At 39.8% G+C, this 17,947-nt stretch overlaps 1 protein-coding gene across 1 annotated transcript in view; it reads right to left on the bottom strand.

Moving 5' to 3' along the window:
* Positions 1–4,384: 4,384 nt before the first annotated feature.
* LOC134095330 (transient receptor potential cation channel subfamily M member 1-like) overlaps positions 4,385–17,947 on the bottom strand; it is a 41,624-nt gene continuing 28,061 nt past the window's right edge. The window contains exons 20-27 of the mRNA XM_062548781.1: positions 16,320–16,448; positions 14,586–14,837; positions 14,130–14,304; positions 13,147–13,167; positions 11,128–11,272; positions 7,870–8,069; positions 7,620–7,752; positions 4,385–6,116 (exon numbers count right to left, since the gene is read on the bottom strand). Of these exons, the coding sequence (XP_062404765.1) occupies positions 4,976–6,116; positions 7,620–7,752; positions 7,870–8,069; positions 11,128–11,272; positions 13,147–13,167; positions 14,130–14,304; positions 14,586–14,837; positions 16,320–16,448 (2,196 nt within the window). The 3' untranslated portion in view covers positions 4,385–4,975. The remainder of the gene's footprint in view (positions 6,117–7,619; positions 7,753–7,869; positions 8,070–11,127; positions 11,273–13,146; positions 13,168–14,129; positions 14,305–14,585; positions 14,838–16,319; positions 16,449–17,947) is intronic.

Genomic DNA, 17,947 nt, shown 5'->3' with positions numbered 1-17,947 from the left:
AACTGCACCCCATAACTCCACCCACTTCACATTTCTGAAAAAGGCTTTCGAAATGGGCGGGGCGTTCTGAAATTTGGAAGGGAGTGTAGCACTGCTGCAGCCAATCAACCATGGTGATTTCGTGTAAATCTGGGAATGAGTGCTGCAGATATGGCTTATCACAGGTAGGCTAATCAGGGCAGCAGGTGTTGGGGCGTTTCTTTGCTAATTTGTAACGATCCGGTGACGTAGATTCGCCAGAGAAGTGCAGGACTACGTCAGCATTCCAATAGTATTTGGACCACAATGCCATGGCATGTTTCAACCTGTAGAAGGCGTGGAGAGCTCTAGGCCCATCTCCAATACAAAATCATACGAAATGTTACTTTTCTCTGGAAACATGATTTTTGTCAATATTAACCCTAGCGTAGTTCACCACTTATGAGTCATTTTAACCAATCAACAGCTCAAAAAAACATATTTTAGGGTGCAGTTACATTCTAAATCTGCATGACATATTTAAATATCAAACTTGGCTGTAGTAGGCTACATGCACTGGATCATGAATATGCCACCAAAAAAATAATACATAAATAAAGTAATTATAACTCCACATGGGTATCGAACCACTACTAAATTAAACAGCTTGATTGATAGCCAGCCAGCCACGCACCTGTTTATGCCCGGAGTACAGGGCGTGAAGTGTACTGTAGGCTACTTCACTCATACCATTAAAAGATGTCAACTCATGTTATCATGATTGTAAGCAAGTTAACACGGCTGATCATGTTATCTGGCAACCAAGCTATCTTGCTACCGTTGCCCAAGCCATTTAGTAGGCCTTCTAAGTTGGCTATCATGGTTTTACAAATGGCTGATGTGGAGCAGTTCATTATTCCAAATTCTTTATTCTCTAAGGGCGGAATTCTCCCGCTTCACTTGCACACTTCTGTTTTAATTAAGTGTATTAAAAGGTTAATTAAGCTTCACCTAATGCAATTTTGCCACGGTGTTGCTTACGTGTTGGCTGGGTAAACCCTGCCTGACCTGCCAACGAATTTGGATTTCGCCCGATATCAGGCTGGAAACCTGCACATCTGCTGTATCTCCTCTGTTCCTTGCCAGAACCTTTGGCTCCAATCACAAACTAGCTTATCCAAAAGATGCACTGGATTGTTGGTCTAATTGGTTGAAGGATTATCCAATCCAAGCGTCCAGAGTCATGATTTGAACGATGCCAACAGAGCTCGACAGTCCTGCCCTCTTCCGAGAGAGCACACCTCTCGTGCAGTAGAAATAAAGTGCAGACTCCCCATACTAATGTTCAATCTTAAAAGATTGAGCATAGTATGGTGATAGCCAGACTAGCTTCCGTGGTTAATTGATACAGTAGGTGGTTTGACAAGATGATATAGAGAATTGGAGTAGCTCAGGGAGATAATGTGCTGAATAGATAGGAATGGTTTATATATGTGTATATTTATTGCAGGATCAAATCCAGTTTAATAGTATAAAGATTGCTAAAATATAACCTATATTTGACATGCCTTTCGTCTGAGTGGTTGTAGTGTAGTAGTGATCATGGCACAGATATAAAATTCAGCTTGAAAACCGTGTTAAACAACTTGTTTGTGAATGTTTGACAACTCCTGAAGCTGTGGTGAGCAACATAAGCACACGAAAAGAAACCAATTGGTGGGAAAAAGCCAGAAGGCACACAACACTGGTACATTTTTTTTTTATTTGATTTGATTTATTTGACCAACTCATATTTAAAATAAAAGAACATGATACAGATCATAGGCCGCACCATCTCTTTCAACAAGTCAGGATTACATTAAAAAAAAGCCCTGAGGCTTATTTCCATTGTGGTCCCACCAAGAAAGCAAGAGAGACAGATGGCAACAGATCTTAATCAGTCAAGAATGGTGGTGTGACATTAGACCCCCCTACCCCCAAGAAAATGCTACAGCGGACTTAAACTGCCACCTCGTAGTGATAAGTTGTAATATATTTCATGCAGCTGCATCAATCATGGAAAGTGGCCACTTCTAAATGGAACCACTGTATATGTAATACTGTACAATGGGCCAAGGCTGTTTAAGCAGCCTACAGTAGCACTGCTGACCATTGAGAGGACACTGGTCAAGTCACTGGAAAAGGTGCCTAGTTAGTACGAGAGGGTCACAAAGCATTTTCTTGAAAAGGAACATAGAAATACGTATAAATAAACGGACAATTTTTATTATGTAGGCTGAAAATGAGCTTCTCCTCTTTGAAAGATCAGAGGTCTGAGGCCTTTCAGACACTCTGAGGCAGTTTGCTACCACTTTAGATTTTTACGTTTTTTGTCTAACTGGACAGGGATTACTCAGAAAAGTAGCTCCACTACAATTGGTAACACATCTTTATTGAAACTGAAGTGGTACTTGCGCCAGCAGTAGAGGTAGTATGGTCATACACTTAGCTTTCCTTGTTTTCTGACACATTCTATATTACATTTCTTACAGTAAATTAAAACGGGAAAATTATTGATATTGTCAAAAATGAGAATACCATAATCTCAACAAAAATGTAAGATGAACTCTCTCCGTTGTATGTGTCTACCTGTAATTTCCTGACTTTATGCATTGATTTTGCCAGCTATGAGGTTAATACAAGGGAACAGGCAATACATGGGAATACATTTATTTTCTTCATTCTTCTTTATGATTAATATAAAGCACACAATGATTCTGATTCATTGGACTATTAGGCACTGTGGTTAAAGGTACACTATGCAAGATTTCACCTTTACGAAGCCAATTTGATCGTAAACGAACTTGTAATAGACGACTCGTTCACCTATGCAACTTCAAGATTTGCCTGACAAATCTTGCGAGAATCGTGAAACATTACCTTGTAAGTAGTAAATAGATATAACTCTTTGGAGATACTGTATTTTTGCCTGTTGTTAATCCTTCATCCCCACAACAAGAAGTATTTTCATTGTGCACAGGGGGATAAGTCACAAGAAGTTTGCTATTTACAACAGCAGAGTAAAAAGAAATATATCCCGATTCAAGTGGGAGCTCTACAGTTTCCAAAAATACTTAAAGGGATAATCCGGAGTGAAATGCACTTTAGATCAATTTTTCGGACTATTGGGGGTACATACGTTGAGTTGACACCAAAATCATGTCATTCGGATGTATTTTGAGAAAGTTCGAGCTCACCGTTTTTAGCCAAAACTCGTTAGCCTGGAAGTGACCGGGGCGTGTCCTTTCGCCGCTACAAAACGCTATTTTTATACCTCTTCTACTGTTCCAAACAACACTACACTTACGTGGTAGTGAGTAGAGGGTCCCTAAAGCCAAACCGAAGTATCTCCACGTCTTTATGTGGTCGGATAGAGAGTCCAGAATGAATTTAAAGGGATAGTTCGGGTTTTAAGACACGAAGTTATATGGGTTCCCTGTCAGCAATGTTGTGCATCAGCACTGACTTACCCCGCAACAGCGTCCTGTGAGCCGAGATCCAGCCGGTTTTTGATGCTGAAGAAAGTAGTCCGGCAAGTTTCTGGGGTCACGAAAGTAAAGTGTTTTTCTTCTCAAAACCATATGCGTTCAAAAGAGTGATATATTTGCACCACAAAAACGTTGTCCAGGAAAAATTCAAACCTCGTTATCACTTACTTATTTTTCGCGATTCCTATCACTGCGCGCTACTGACAGCTGGACAACGTTTTTGTGGTGCAAATATATCACTCTGTTGAACGCATATGGTTTTGAGAAGAAAAACACTTTACTTTCGTGACCCCAGAAACTTGCCGGACTACTTTCTTCAGCATCAAAAACGATCAAAAACCGGCTGGATCTCGGCTCACAGGACGCTGTCGGGGGGTAAGTCAGTGCTGATGCACAACGTTGCTGACAGGGAACCCATATAACTTTGTGTCTTAAAACCCGAACTATCCCTTTAATCGAGTCAGTACCTTTCCAGAAATGTCACTGCTGCAGCTGGCAACGTTTTAACAACACTTTACTAACATTTCCGGAAAGGTACGGACTCGAGTAAATTCATTCTGGACTCTCTATCCGACCACATAAAGACGTGGGGATACTTCGGTTTGGCTTTAGGGACCCTCTACTCACTACCACGTAAGTGTAGTGTTGTTTGGAACAGTAGAAGAGGTATAAAAATAGCGTTTTGTAGCGGTGAAAGGACACGCCCCGGTCACTCCCAGGCTAACGAGTTTTGGCTAAAAACGGTGAGCTCGAACTTTCTCAAAATACATCCAAATGACATGATTTTGGTGTCAACTCAACGTATGTACCCCCAATAGTCCGAAAAATGGATCTAAAGTGCATTTCACTCCGGATTATCCCTTTAAACCTGCATATTATACCTTTAATACACGGGTTAATATATATTACATTAATTATTATTATTATTATTTATTTATTTGCTTAAAACTCTGTCCAGTGGTTTATACACAATGCAGTCAATACACAGGAAATTACTGTAATAAACAACATTCATAACATGTCAAGTCATAACAATGGTTTACAGACATTCAATGTGGTGACTTAAAAGCAAGTTAGAAAATGAAAAGAAAGAGGAAAGGAAAGAAAGAAATATGATTGCCTGGTGAGCTCAAATATCCCACATAAAAGTCATTATAGCACCAACACTAGAAAAGCACTCAGAGAGCGTAGACCTCTGCCTGTATTATTATGTCTTTCTAGGATGTCATACATTTGAACCTAAACTATTCAGCTCGCCACCACGTGGCCACAAACTGATGAAAGCATAACCTCCTTGGCGGAGGTAATAATAAACATATCACATCTTGTTTTTTTGTGGAATGATTTGAAATAATCAACTTATTCCAAAAACCGGAGACTAGTGGCTTCAAATTGAAACAAGGCAAACACACTAGGATCTGTGACAATGAAGGTAAATCAACACAGTAGCTGGCTGAACAGAGATGAAGAACTAAAATTTGATAACAAAATTATTTTTTCAACAAAGTCTCTCTGTCAGTTTCCTCTCTCTTCTTTTTTCTCCCTATGTCAGACTGCTGCTTGGGCCATCCACCACAGGCTACAGGGAGGTTATGCTCACTACTGGCTGATCGGCAGGACCCGTCAACACCGTCACAAGAGCTCCTCATTTTCCAGGAATTAGCATTCAAGCTTTTGGAACGTAAAGGTTGATAAAAGGTTGACTTCTCAGAAAAAAACAAACCTTTCATGTCAAGTTCTATTCTCGTCTCAATTTCATTTTGTCTGTCTTTGTCTGTAAATGCCTTCTCTATTTCGTGATTATCTCCCTTATGAAATGAATGTGTTGTCACATTCTGAGTTGTATTGACCAGAGTGGCTTGAGATATTACATTTCTTGGGAGTTTGTTGCATTCAAACACAGAAGGCCTGGAGATGGATTTGTTAGTTGTGGCCAGTGGCTGGCTAAACCATTTCTTAACATATCTGTCATCATTTCCCCAGGCTTGCATTTCAGTCTCACTATTGCAGGCGTGTCCCATGGGTCCTGTCAGTTGTTGGTAGGACAAGTGCTGCTGAGCTCTGGTGTGTCCAAGAGGGTATGACAAGGCTGCTTCTAGTTTTTGCTTCACAACAGGACTATCACTTTCCTGTTGTGCTTTGGGGGGTGTAGGCAAACTTTTGGCAAGTGGTTTTGTGGCTAGTTTTGGACTGGAGTGCAACCGACATTGTGTGATGTCTGAGCAAGGCATTTTGCTCTTCCTCTCCTCTTCATTAGCTGAAACCAAATCCAGTGTCTGCCCCAAATCTTTCACTAGACATTCTTCTAAACTCTTTGTTTCTGATCCCATTTTCTCTTCAGTTCTTTTCTGGTCCTCTGCCTCTGGAGGGTGCAGATGCACACTGTAGCCATCACAACTGTGAATGCTGCCATGGCGCCATAATGATGCAGGATCGCAGATAGAGGACTTTCTAGATTGAGTTTGAAGGAAGTCGATGTTTTCCAAACCTGCCAGCTTTTGTATAGCATTCATCATACGACCAGCAAACTCCTCCATCTGAGCTAGCCGTAGATCTACTGTTTGAAGGCATGCTTTCATGGAGTGCTCTCGCTCATTCACCTCCTCCAGACGCACAGACATATTCTCTACCCTAGAAAATCAGACAAATGAATATAAATTAGGGGAGTTAGGGGCCCATATTCACAAAGAATTCTAAGGCTAAAAGTAGCTCCTAACTGGCGAAATTAGGAGAAACTCCTAAAAATAATGGGCGTGTCACTCCTAACTTTAGGATTCCTTTTTCTTCACTAAAAGTTATTCACAAAGCATTTTAAGCCTAAAAAGAGCTCCTAAGTTTAGGACAGCTAAAAATAACTCGAGAGGACTTCTAACTCACTAAGACCTATTCACTACCCGCTTTTAGTGGCATTTCACGTTGTGATGTATTGAAACGAACGTGCGGTCACAGGAGCTGTCATGCAAGGGAATAATTGGATGCAAATGCAATAATTCCACGACAACCAAAACCACCATTGCATGTAAACTATAACGTCTCATTGTGCCTGTTTAAATTAAATCGTTTCTCCTCTTTGCAAATGTAGGCTACGTGTTTTCATACAGATTAATATAAAACATGTTGCAAAGATACTGCTCCAGTCTGTAGTGTTTCATTATGCCTAGGCTATTTGCTTTACTCTTTATTCATTTAGGCTATGCCTATTTATTCATCATCTTCCATCCTTCACAGCCCGACATAGCGCACGCATTCTCACCAGTTAAGACCTAACACCTGTCACTCAACTCGTCATCGTAGGGGAGGTTTTTGCCATCATTTCCGCATTATAATCATCAGCCAACCCTAGCTAAAATCTTTTAATACGATGTAAGAGTACTCTTAGTGCTAAGATAAAAATCTTTGTGAATACGGGCCCAGAGCTTTAAATTCCGAATAGAACCAAGTTAATTCGGAACAAAAATTAATTCCACTTTAAAAGAGACCGTGAAAATGATTATTCGGAATTAAACTTAAACTTAAACTTAAACTGTTATCAGAATGACTGCGAAAACAGTTTTCATAATGTTATTGTCCATGCTGTAACGTTAACCCGAGATCACAAAAAGCCGGTAGCCAGCTGGAGTATGTTTTCTTCCTAGACCTTAATCAGCTCGTGCGTCGCCTGCCCAATCCACCCTTCCCGACCCCGAGACGTTCAGCGGAATACAAAAAAAGTGGAATTAACCTATGTTCCATTTAAACGCCAATTCAGAATTATTATTTCCATGTAAACTCGAAGGAGAATATTTAGTAATTCCAAACTATTTAATTCCGAATAAATTACTTTAGTCAACTTTAGCATGTGTTCCAATACTTTTGGAGGGTATTGTATTTTCTGTTTGCATAATTGATTGTACAGATAAGTGCGTAGTCCTATTGGAAAGCCCCACTTCTGCTCTTTCATGTAATAAAAAACGAATACCCGGGGACAGTTAATATGCTATTAATATGGTTTTGTTTCTTTTAACTGGCATAAAACACTGTCCTGTGGCTTATACACAATACGGCTAATACAAAGGAAAATACTGTAACTGCACTGGGGAAGCAGTGAGGGCAGAAAAGTATTGTTTTCAAATCAGAATCAAAACATAAATTCACCTCTCAGATGTGATGCGGATGCGCTCGTTGTTGGAGGACTGCTCTTTATCCTCTTTTTCCCTAAAGTATACCTCCACACACTGCTCCTCAAACTCATACAGATTCTTCAACTCTTCAGGGCTAAGGATGAGTTCTAGAAACAGACATACAGAATGCATAATTATACAATGGCTATTAAAATCTGTTATATGAACAGTTAAAAGAATTTCTGAACTGAGCATAATCTATAATGAACATTGGAGTAGCTCACTTAGCCCTTGGTCATGCTCGTCCAATTCTCCTTCTTTCTTGTGGCTGCAGCAGCAGATGTGTTTAAGTACAATAAACATATGACTAAATATGATTAGAGGTGGTGGCAGGATTGGCCGGTCATGGAATGTCATGATAAGTTGGTATCTCTGGAACTTCCACACTTGATTGGAGATCGACTTCACCTGTGTGAATGTGTTGCTGCAAGAAGGATTGTTTCGCTTAAAATCTTGATTAGATCATGAATGGTATATGGCTTTTGGAAAAAGATAAATATGACCCCACACACCCTGACTCCCACTAGTGTTGCTTGTGCACTGCTGCATGTTGACAAGTTGGGCATCATTTTTTTATGCAGCAGGCATATCATTTTCTGCTGATGCTAATTGATGGCAGAACCAAATTTGCAAGAATAAATCTATTAAAAATGTTCAAAAATTATAACACTTCTCTCCTTTCATGTCAGAACGAAGACAGCAACTTGGCATCAGAAAATACATTGCAACCTATCAAAACATACTATAAAAACAAATATGAAAAAAACAAAGAAAAGAAAAGATAATGGCCGCGTTTCCCAGATTCGTTAAGAAGCTCTTAACGCTAAGATCTTCTTTGGGGCGCTCTTAAGAACGCTGTGAAAAGAACGTGTTTCCCAGAGTCGCTCTTAGCTTAAGAAGATCTTTCACTAAGAAGGAAACGTAAGATCAAGCAGACCCACTCTCAACAGCCTTCTTAGCGATCAAATGCTCAGTGAGCATAGCCTGCCGCTAGGGGCGTCTAGATTTCTAGGCTTTAGTGATGAAGCTGCGTCAGGGAAATTTATATCCTCCACTTTTTTAAATAATAAAACAATGTTCAATGTTGAAATGGACTCATGGCTGTGGACCACTGGCGCAAGAAACATAGACAAAAAATATTATTGAATTACACGTTTACATTTTCAACACATCTGCATATGAGTGTTGAAAAAAGTAAGCTACTACACATAAAAAAAACCCCATCAACAACCCTGTGGCATTTCACAGATATCAAGGAAACAGATGTAACTGATGTAACTGAGCTGAACCTAATCCAATGAGGCTTCACCTGCTACTCTATATTAAGGCGTTGCCAAAGCCTGCGATGTAAAAGTCTGGTTTACATTAATGCATACTGTACGTGCGTCAGCACTTCTCCCCACTGGACGTGATGTCAGACCGGAAGATTCTTCAGAAACAATATATTTAAGCTCACGATATTCACACCGGCCCAAAATGTTAACAGCCCACCGGGAATCCACCCGAATCTCAGCAGCTTCTCGCCTGCTAGCTTCATGTTTAAAAGTGACTAAGATTTCTGGTAATTTTCCCATTTAAAACGTGTCTCCTCTCAAGTTAGAAAGTGCAATAAGACCAACTGAACATGAAACCTGGCGTTTTTCTAGGCTGATTTGACATGGAACTACACTCTCATCTGGCGTAATAATCACGTTTTAAATGGGAAAATTACCAGAAATCTTAGTCACTTTTAAACATGAAGCTAGCAGGCGAGAAGCTAATGGTCTAATCCGATTCAATGATCTATGCTAGGCTGAAGCTAAAAGTTGTATCGCCAGACTCACAGAATGGCTGGATGAACGGGAACAAGGTAAATATCGATTGTTTTGCTCGAGGGGAGGTGGAAAATGAGCGTATTTCCAAAAATGGCGGAATATCCCTTTAAGTCCTTAAGAAAGATTGCATTTGAAAGATCTTCTTTCTTAAGAAGCTCTTAACGAGAGCTGTTCACCACGGTGGTGCTGAAACTGAATCAATCGATGCCAGGCAAATCGATCACCCACCCCTTTATAAGCGCACAAGTCACACACAGTGCCCTGTGTTCCCCCTACAGGTGCAATTAGGCTACGCATGTATCGTGTGTGCGTATGTGCGTGTGTGGGCCCGGGTGGCTAATCGGGAGATTCGGGTGGATTCCTGGTGGGCCATTAACGTTTTGGGCCGGTGTGAATATCGTGAGCTTAAATATATTGTTTCTGAAGATAATTTGCTGGGCCCTTGCGGCACTTCTGCAGCCTGGGCTGTGCGGTCGTGGCTCCTTACGTCTGCCAAAAAACTCAAACTAACTGATAAAACAGGGTGATTATCAATATAGATGCCTATTTTTTATTAGCTCAGGCCATTCATATAACTCATGCAAGACGCATCCCATCTCTCTTATACTGTAGATAGTGTGGTAGTAGGCATGTGATGTAGGCTAGTCTACTTTGATATATCCGAGAAGATGTAACCCTCCAGCCCATGTGGCCTGCGAGTGGGGTGCACGTATGCATTAATGTAAACCGGACTTTTACATCGCGGACTTTGGCAACGTCTAGAGTACTGTAGCAGGTGAAGCCTCATTGGATTAGTTTCAGCTTAGTTCAATTACATCTGTTTCCTTGACATCTGTGAAATGTCACTGGGTTGTTGATGTTTTTTGTATGTGAAGTATTATAAACTCATATGCAGATGTGTTGAAAACTTAAACGTGTAATTCAATATTATTTTTTTAAGTCTATGTTTCTTGCGCCAGTGGTCCACAGCCACGAGTGTATTGCAACATTGAAAATTGTTTTATTGTTTAAAAAAGTGGAGGATATACATTTCCCTGACGCAGCTTGATCACTAAAGACTAGAATTCTAGGTGCCCCTAGCGGCAGGCTATGATCACTGAGCATTTGATCGCTAAGAAGGCTGTTAAGAGTGGGTCAGCTCGATCTTACGTTTCCTTCTTAGTGAAAGATCTTCTTAAGCTAAGAGCGACTCTGGGAAACACGTTCTTCTTTCACAGCGTTCTTAAGAGCACTCCAAAGAAGACCTTAGCGTTAAGAGCTTCTTAACGTGTTTGGGAAACGTGGCCATTGTCGGTGTCCAAAGTGAATTTAACTTCAATGTTTTCTATTCCTATCTAAAAGCTTACATAATTATTGTTCTATACATTCTATTATTAATCCTAAAAGTCAGTTAATTATTAAACCTATAGCAGTTACCATTTGGAAGTTTTGTCCCATTTCTTAGGGATCGGTGATTTGCAAGCCTCAAAATGTCAGAGCCCAACAGAATCTATACATTTGTATAGTATTTGAATGTGAACTTTAAAATGATCTTAAAGATTGTTGTCACCATGAAAGCTGTACTGTATGTTTTTAACTGTGTTCTCTCTGCAAAGTTAGGACATCAAGGTTCCCTGAGCTCATGTAGTATGTACTGTATGTGAAAAGAGCAATGAGAATGTGTCATACTTGAATACTGCAATGAGTAGGTTGACTAATAGAATATTTGCCACCAGCAGGTAACAAGCCATGAGGGCAGGAGTAAGCCAGGCTCCAGGAATGCAGGGAGGGAGTTTCTTGCCATCTTCTTCAAACAAATTCTCTCCGCAAGGTGCTGAGAAACAAATAAAGTTGCTTTAACAACATGCATCAAGCTTATATGTCCATATTGAAAAAGTCTGTAAAATCCATATTCATGTTAATTGTCATATACTGGAAATATTCTACATTCAAAATTGAAACAGGTTCCACATTTTCAAGAACCATGGATTTCTTAGGACACATGCATTTAAGTTCAGATCCTAAATCCTAACTTTCAGTCGTACTCCCAAGTGAATTGCAGTGAGCTCTTTACAGGCCAGCTCTATTTATCAGCCAGGGCCTGCTGTGGAGACATACTGTAAATGTAGGCCCATTATTTTGCAGTGCCTCAACAAATCATGGGAGATATACTTCTGTTGATATCAGGGATTTGTCCCAGGCCTGGCCAATAGTGTCATCCTCAGTGTCTGCAGGACTTCCTCATAACCCTTGCTCTTGTGATGTGCCTGATAGCCAGCTCACCTCTTAACTTACGTGAACAAGCTACCCATTAGGCGGTTCAAAAATGTCTAGCAAACCGCTATTAACACACTGGGCTAGGTGACTTAATAACTTCTTGCATTCTGTTTGTAATCATGCCAAGTGGGCAAGTGATAAAGGCTGTTGCTGAAATGTTGGTTGTGAAATTATGAAAGTTTAAAAAACTAGATGTAGGGCAAAGCAGTACAAAATACGACCGCCATTCAGTCCTGAACATTTTCTCCAAAACAATGTTTCCATCTCCATCATCCCCAACTCTAGCCACTTTTATGTGTGTAAATGAGTGTGTGTGTGCTTCTGTTCGTGCCTGTGTGTGTGTGCATGTTTGTCAGTCTGTGCATGCGTGCCTGTGTGTGTGCATGTCTCTGTGTGTGTGTGCCTGCATGTGTGTGCATGTATCTTTATGTGTGTGTTCATGAGTGCATGTGTCTGTATATGCATAGCATACAATCACTAAATGTATACATATATTCATTTATTGTATGGTCCCCCATGAACGGAATTCCACGAAACTTGGTATGCATACAGAGTCACAAATGATCCTACAATTCGAATACTGTGCAGTTTTGAACCTGTCAGCCAAAGGATAGCTGTGATTACAGTGCCTCGCGTATGTTTTAAAAAAAATATATATTTTTAGCTAGGTGGTGCTACTGTATACATCAAATGAGTGGATATGGGATGGGTGTTGGATCAGAACGAAAAACAATGGTCTATGTCATCCTTGTGGGGCTACATGCCTACCAAGTTTCATGTACCCTGGTCTGTCAGTGTCCTGGGAATTGTTGACACAAAATGACTGAACAAAAATCAGGCTTCAGGCTGTAAGACCAATAACGTAACTATTTCAAAGGGGTATGATGATTTTCTATAGGCACTGCAGCATCTATAGATCATTACCATTACATTACAATTAGATTAACTAGCTGAACAGCACAGGTGATCACTTCTGCATAATTTCATGGAGTGCTGAAATGTAGCCTATACTATTTTTGACTATTTCTGCTGTGAAACAAATATGCTTTGTGGTTGCGAGCAGTATCATCAAACCTATCCCACATGTGTACTGTGTATGGTTAAAGACAATTGGGAGCACTTAGACTCGATGCAGTAATATCCTCACTCCAAAGTGAAACTGAAAGTGCAAGAGTGATGATATTACTGTGCCGAGTCGAAGTGCTCCCAATTATTAATAATTTCACTTAATTTACTGCCAGTGTGTTAAGCCAATCTGTCTTGATAAGAGTCCTTAAATTAAATCAAAGTCTTCTTAAATTAAGTCACAATGATCTTTTGAGAGCTAGGTAAAGTCTTTTCATACTAAAAACAAGACCAAACAGATTTTTTGATCATCAGCCTTGTCACTGTTAAACACAAATAGGTGAGCAGAAGCATATTTTTACTTACGATTTATCTCCATTGCATAGACTATCAGTTCATGATAGATCCATTGAAAAACAGAACGACAAAATAGAAAACAATGAGTTATTTGTAGTTTGTAGAACGATTCACGGATGGAAATGACATTTTTCCAATGTCAAAATAACACATTATTCTTTATTAATTAATCGAATAAAAGTTTGCTTTTGCAGTCTTAAAGGGAAACTATGCAGGATTGGCGATTTCATCACCGGTTTCGCTTTCGCTTTTAGTTTTCGCTCGTTTCATGCTTGCATATTTCTCTGCAGAGCTTCCCCTACAGCTTTAGCGTGTATATTTTACAAAACTCCTCAATCGGTCAGTCTGCCATCCCTTTTCACGAGACTTCACATGACACTTCCCGGAGTAGACCATGGGTGCGTGCCCGAGGGCTCCTGAAATTGCAAGCGTGGCTCTACCGTTACAGACCACTAGGGCGGCCGAAAAAAACATTGTTCGACCGGTAATTACTTAATTAATCATATATAACAGTATGGAACGAATTGATTAACCGAAAAACGTTGCATAGTTTACCTTTAACTGCTTTAGTGACCTTATAACGTAAAGAGTTAAAGATCTGTCTGTCTAGTCCAGTGTTAGATTTTAACAAGGTCTAGGGAGCATAATTTCGTTGTTTCATTAATGGCCATATGGTGTCACTGAACCAGGATAAGTGATTCTTTTTGGATGTTTTAGTTGTAATATTCTTCATAACTCCCAACATTTCTTGAATAACATGTAATTATGATGTAAATCAGTGTTATAGATCAGCATAAATGAACAGTCACATGAAAACTAAAGGATTCATTTTCATGGACATAAATTTAGGCTGAAAGGTTCAGAATTTATACAGATCATGCCATAAGTCAAGAAAACAAAGTCTTACTATGAACTCTAGTCTTACGGTCTATTTATACAGATCATCTGCCATAAGTCAGGAAACAGAGTCTTACTATGAATTCTAGTCTTACGGTCTATGGAATCTGCAAACACTTCCCCATAAATCATCCAGTAGGGCATGTAGAAGATGTTCCGGGCCAAACGCCAGGTTGGTTCCTCATCAGGGTGAAGGATGGCTTGCCTTGCCACACCAAAACTCATCAGCACCACCAGCATGATGACCACAAAGTATAGCATGTCTATCATCTGCATTCAAACAAGAGGGGAATGCCTTTTACACACATATGCAGGCACACTGAACGAACACACACACACTCACTCACACACACACCTGATAGGGTTAAATAGAGATGGCAATCATGGAATACTGAGAACTGAAACAAATTTCAGATTACTTTTTTGATACATTGTCACACCTAAAGCAAATATTCTTCATCTACTCCAATTCTCTTGATCTATTTCATAGTGTTCTCAAAAGAAGTATATTGAAAGACCAAATAATGAGGAACTATAGGTCATATACTCACCATCTTACCCATCATCATGACATAAGGTCCAAGATATTTGTTGACACCAAAGATGTCAAGCACACGTATGTACCAGAAGATGATGTCCACACAGTAGATCACACGACCATACCCCATATAGGGTTCACTCTGTAGTCGGAGCAATAAGCCAAGCAGAAATACTGAAATGGCTACCAGGTCTGTGATGTTCCAATATTCTTCCAGCCACACATTTATCTTCTGCTTTAGTTTGCCAGGTTCTGACATGAGAATCTAACACACACAACACACACACACACACACACACACACACACACACACACACACACACACACACACACACACACACACACACACACACACACACACACACACACACACACACACAGAAAAAAAAATAGAAAACAAATACAATTGTTGAGCATAGCTATTATGGAAACACTCATATTTCTGAAAATGAAATCAGATTTAATATAAATCAGATTTAAATCAGATTTAATATAAATAACAATTTAAATGATATACACTCAAAACCCCAAAAGTATGTCATGCAGCAGTCATTTAAGATAGATTGGAACTTAAATGTATCACTATGCTTACATGGACAGCAATATTGTGTTATCCTCGGAATATAACAATCAAGGTAAACAGCAGTTGAACTAGAGGGCAGACTTCGCAGTTTTAGATCAGATTAGATTTTAGATAGATCAACTTTATTGTCATTGAGTACAAGTACAGAGACAACAAAATGCAGTTAGCGTCTAACCAGAAGTGCAAAAAAAACAGAAAAGTGCAATGTGAACATTAGCGATGAGGAACAGGTAATGTGTAATGTGCTTTCCGGTTAGAGGCTGAGCAGTTGCTGTCAGGGACGTGCATAGGGGGGTTGCTCAGATTGCCCAGGCAACTGCACATATGCCTTACTCGACTCATGCTGCCCTTCTGAGGGAAAAATAATAATAAATAAATCGAACAATGGATGCAGAATTTCACGTAGTAGTCCTAGATAAAAAATCGCAATGTAAACGTAGCCTCATCCACTTCCATTCGGGTACCGTGACTGAAAGTCTGTAGCTGCAGCGCTGGACGCGACCGGCACCTGAGCTGAGCCTGCATGACCGTCTATTGACCAAATTGATTGTCACTGTTGTCTGGTGAGACGACTGCCTCCTCGATGTAGTCAGAAAAGGTGAGTTTGTGATGTATAACTATCCTCTATCATCAATCAAGTTTTATGAAAGTAATTAAAATCTTCATAAATCCAGGCTGAGTTTGCCACGTTTAGCCTAAATAATCTGACAAATCGCCTTTTTTCAGGTCGGAGCAACTGCCCCTCAAAATTCCTGTGCACGTCCCTGAAACTTTTGATACAGGTAGATACACTCTAATAAGATTAACTCCATTTCTGAAATTTCAGAGGTGGATAAACTGTGTTTACTTGCATTTAGCCTCCACTACACTCCAGGATGTACTTGGTCTTTCCTCTTTCATCTGACATGCGTGGCATATCTAGTTCACTAGATCTCAGAGCCGCCGCCAGGCGCCACCATTTGCGCCATTTAGAATTTCAGCCACAAACAAGACTATTTCTGATCCTGACTATTAATGCATTAAAGCTACACTGTGGATTTCTTACATGTGTTTTACATGTGAAAACATGTGTTTTTGCTAAGAATTGAGCAAAGAAAACTACACAGGGGAGCTTTAACAATGCAGATCCATTCAAATTGCACATTTAATTCCATGGAAGCAAACCTGGCGAAGTTTTTCAAGTCCCAGAGTGATAATATAGGCGATAACAATGGCTTCCTGCAGTGAAGGCCAGCGCTCCATCTTCACTAGGATGATGTAGTTGTACAGACACAGGTACACAAGATAAGCCGTCTACAATAGAAACGCAACAATATTAGGTGAGATATACAGTGCCCTCCAAAAGTATTGGAACACATGCTTAAAGTTAAATATAAAATCATCTTTCGGAAATTGATCTTAATGCCTCAAATGAAAAAATGAGGAAATATTCAACCTTTAAGGACATACATTTTCTTTGTGAATGAATAATGTATTGTAAATAAATAAATGTTCTCCTTAAAATACAGGGGTCATAAGTGTTGGAACGGCCATGTTAAATTCCCATAGAGGATTTTTATTTTTATTTTTAAAGGCCAGTTATTTCATGGATCCAGGACACTATGCGCCCTGATAAAGTCCCCTTGGCCTTTGGAATTAAAATAACCCCACATCAACACTATACCCCACATCAACACTATACCCTTCACCATACCATTTAATTCTCATTGAGCTCAATGCAATTCAAACCAGCTAATAGGCTAACTGAAATAAAACCATGTAAATCTCTTAGTATGGTGAAGGGTATAGTGTTGATGTGGGGTTATGTTAATTCAAAAGGCCAAGGGGACTTTATCAGGGTGCATAGTGTCCTGGATCCAGGTTAGGTACATAGCTATTCAAATTAAATATGTACCTAGCCTCTCTCTGTAGAAGGCACTTCTCAAGGTCTCCTCCTGTAGTAGGCTGCCTGACAGTTTCCAGGCCCATAAACCTAAGTGAATTGGCTTCATGGCCTGTAGTGTTGAAATGCCTTGCTGACAACCTTTCATCATTCCTTCTAATGGCATATACTCATGTTCGCAAATTCTGTTTTTTTTCATTATTTTGTTTTACCCTCATAAAGTAACCCACTAGGATATGTCAATAAATACACAACAAAAGAAGTGAAGGTAATTCTACCTTTTACTTTGAATGTTCAGTGTGTTTTTGGATATGTAAATTATTTCTCACTATGAAGTCACCGTCTGGGATTTTGAAAGAAAAACGTAGCGGACTTGGCGCAGGAAGATATGACTGCACCAGACAATCGCTCAAATTGGATGTTCTTTTGTAGCTGAATCCCCCTGGAAGATCCCCCGTGATTTAACTATACATGAGATTTTACATACCAATTTTTACATTTCCATCCATTTGCAATTCCTTGGAATTGTATATATAGTTTTATGTAATGTTCTGATATTTTTTTTATTTTCGATTGTTTTTGTGCTATTCGTAGTCCTTTTTCTGCTCTCAAGCTCGGCTGATGCTGTGACGTTAAAATCAAGTTTTGACATTATTCCACTGAGCTGAAGAGCTTGCCATGGCTAGCTTCTGCTTTGGGCCTCTATCCAAAAAGAACAATCCATTTGAACAATGCACCTGGCATCTGGTGAACTTCTAACACCAAGATAAGATAGCAGTTTTGGACTGGCCACACTCTAAATGTATTTAAACCCTCCGCCTCCAACTGTGCATTTCAGACAGTCAAAAGATAGTCCTAAAAGTATTAGTATAGGAGAAAGTGGTAGAGGGAAGGTTAAACGGTAAAACTG

Source organism: Sardina pilchardus, chromosome 11 (genome assembly GCF_963854185.1).
Source record: "Sardina pilchardus chromosome 11, fSarPil1.1, whole genome shotgun sequence".
Taxonomy (NCBI): Eukaryota; Metazoa; Chordata; class Actinopteri; order Clupeiformes; family Clupeidae; genus Sardina; species Sardina pilchardus.
Note: the sequence above shows the minus strand (reverse complement) of the source record. Positions and strands in the feature narration are given on the sequence as shown.